This window comes from Macadamia integrifolia, chromosome 6 (assembly GCF_013358625.1).
Source record: "Macadamia integrifolia cultivar HAES 741 chromosome 6, SCU_Mint_v3, whole genome shotgun sequence".
NCBI lineage: Eukaryota > Viridiplantae > Streptophyta > Magnoliopsida > Proteales > Proteaceae > Macadamia > Macadamia integrifolia.
This window is the reverse complement of record NC_056562.1, coordinates 13,266,183-13,268,730: the sequence shown is the minus strand read 5'-3', so window position 1 is coordinate 13,268,730 and position 2,548 is coordinate 13,266,183. Positions and strand designations below refer to the sequence as shown.

Below are 2,548 nucleotides of genomic sequence, written 5' to 3'. Positions count from 1 at the left end.
AAAAAAAAAAATCAGGATCGATTGGAGGCGGCAACCCACCGGAGAGAACAATGCTAAAAAATGTCCAAAAGGAATAATTGGAATAAAGCAAAGAGATGAGACGATTACCTACTCGAAAAAACTTTCGATTGGAGGCGGCAACCCACCGGAGAGTTCAATGCTAAAAAAAATCTCCAAAAGGAATAATTGTAATAAAAGCAAAGAGATGAGACGATTATGTACTCGAAAAAACTTTCTTCTCACCGGAAATAGCTAAATCGGGTGGCGAAGGTGAATCGAAGCAATCAAAGTTTGAAGATGGAGAAAACTGAAGGAGCGACTCGTGTGTCGCTGAAGGAAGTGAGTGATCTCTGATTGCGTGAAGATGCGCTCAAGGAAGGCGAGGCAGGGGATACCAGGTCGTGGTCGGTTAAATGTCAGTGGTTATTTATCACTATATTTAGTTATAGTAATTAAATTTTAAAAGATTTAGAAGATCTTTTATTTTTGGAAAAATGGATGCATTAAAGATTTAGAGAAAGTGGAGGGTACCAAAAAGAATAGAAACAATAAGGAATATGAAAAAAGTGATAATGAAGAAGTTAATGTATTTAAATAAATAAGAAGGATAAAATAGTCAAAGAAAAGATTAGCCACGAAGCATGAGTACATACTTTTATATAATAGTATGATATATATATATATATCCTTACTGCTGAATTGAGAATGAAACAACAATTGTTAGCCCAAACCACAATTCACTAGTAAAAATTCAAGCAATTATAGATGAACACAAATTTTATATAGCCAAATTTATATCTTTCATAATTTATCTAGAAAACACACATAATTGATGATAAAAGAAACCACAAAAGTAGAAGATTAATTAGAATTTAATAAATAAAAATATATTAAAATTTACAAGAACAACCAAATAACTTGAGTTTCTTTTATGTTAGGTTATCTATTATTTGTTTGGAGTAAACCAAATGGGTAACGAGAAAGGATGCCAGCCATCTCCAGAATAATGTGGCTCAACATTTCCATTTTCCAAGTGAAAGACTCCCTTGTCACTACCACCCGACGAGTTAGAAAGCCCATGATGTGCTTCAAGATAGTCATCTGTGAAATAAATACAATTCCTCTTCACCCGTGTTGCTAAAGATTTGTCACAAAAAAATGAGAAAGAAGTATTATAACCTAAAAATAGTGAATGGTCACCCAAACTTTTAATCTCAACCCACAACCTGCTATAGAAGTCTAGCCTGAAAACACTGAACCTGGCTGTTTTATGTTCAAGAAAATTATCTCTAAATTCTATGTCTCTTATAACTTGTAATAGCTGACCTGAACATTCAACCAAGTACTTTTGACCATAACTTCTTTGTCTCACTGGAGCAGTGATTAGTGTAGTCTTGGGATGACCACCAACATCACAAGACACAACTATCCCTTCCCAATTAATGGCATAAAATTTTTCCTTATAGTATATGACATCAGTAAATGAATTCCATTCACATGGTATGGTAGTCCATGCTTCATCTCCATGTCTAGCAATCGCCAATTTACAAAAGTCAGAATAGATGGCCATGGCTATGTAATTAGGGTTTGAAGGGCTGGATGATAACACAACTTTTAGAATGAAGACGTTCCTTAGTTCTTCTGAAGTGAGACCTTCTTCCAAATAATTTTGTTGATCCTGGAATGTCGTCTGATGTGGAAGCGTAAATTGGACCCTGGTACATGGATTGAATAGGTTGATCGATAAGCTTTTATCGACCATTACTAGCCAGCCTCTAGTAGATCCAACGCAACGCTTTCTATGAGCTTCAGGTAGCTTTAACTCAAGAACATCTCTCCTAGATAAAATGTAGAAGCCACGGATCATGCTATTATCTTCCCTCTCAGGAAGCATCAACCATGGATCAAAGGAAGTTAAATTGTGGTGTGTGTTCTTAATAACAGTTTGCCATGATCTGCATACATTACCAAATCGAACATAATCAAGAAAACATGTAAGCCTCCCCACAATAATCTCAAGGAGTTCCTCCAAAAGATTTGACCAATTAGCCACATCACACTTGTACTGTGATTTGAAATGTCCTGCAAGATAGATGACTGTCATGTTAAAACCTAACAAATATGAAATGAAGTTCCCGACAGAAAAATATAATTAATAAACCAGTGCAGTTGGGACTATGGTGTGAAACTTTACATTAATATTTTTTTTTATTATCTTCAAGTGTGGATATCATTAATTTATTTATTTCTATGATACATTTTTCACTTGTAGAAGCCTATTTCCCACATTTTCGCGTTCACAGAACCTTGACTTGCATTAGTCATGTGGTGATTGCACGTTAAACTTTCTCTTACCAAGAGTTAACATGGTTGGTACATTTGTAACTTTTTTCATTGCAAGAGTTAAGACATGGAGAGAGATCGTTGCTACTCGTCCAAAAAGAGGTAAGGGTGTCTATCGGTCTAAAACTAGGCTTTTTTAGTCCGATTTTGGTTTTGATTATAAGGAGTGTTACTGGGATCTAGGTTCTGTTTCGGTTCTGAAAAT

The 2,548-nt window shown here is 35.2% G+C and overlaps 1 protein-coding gene across 1 annotated transcript; it reads right to left on the bottom strand.

The window, feature by feature from the left end:
- Positions 1–946: 946 nt before the first annotated feature.
- LOC122082072 (F-box protein SKIP23-like) lies at positions 947–2,104 on the bottom strand. Its single transcript, XM_042649566.1, has one exon. It carries the CDS (start codon positions 2,102–2,104, stop codon positions 947–949), a length of 1,158 nt encoding a protein of 385 aa, XP_042505500.1.
- Between the last annotated feature and the right edge of the window lie 444 nt (positions 2,105–2,548).

Excerpts from the sequence above, each read along its gene's own strand:
- LOC122082072 (XM_042649566.1), bottom strand. The coding sequence starts at position 2,104 with ATGACAGTCATCTATCTTGCAGGACATTTCAAATCACAGTACAAGTGT.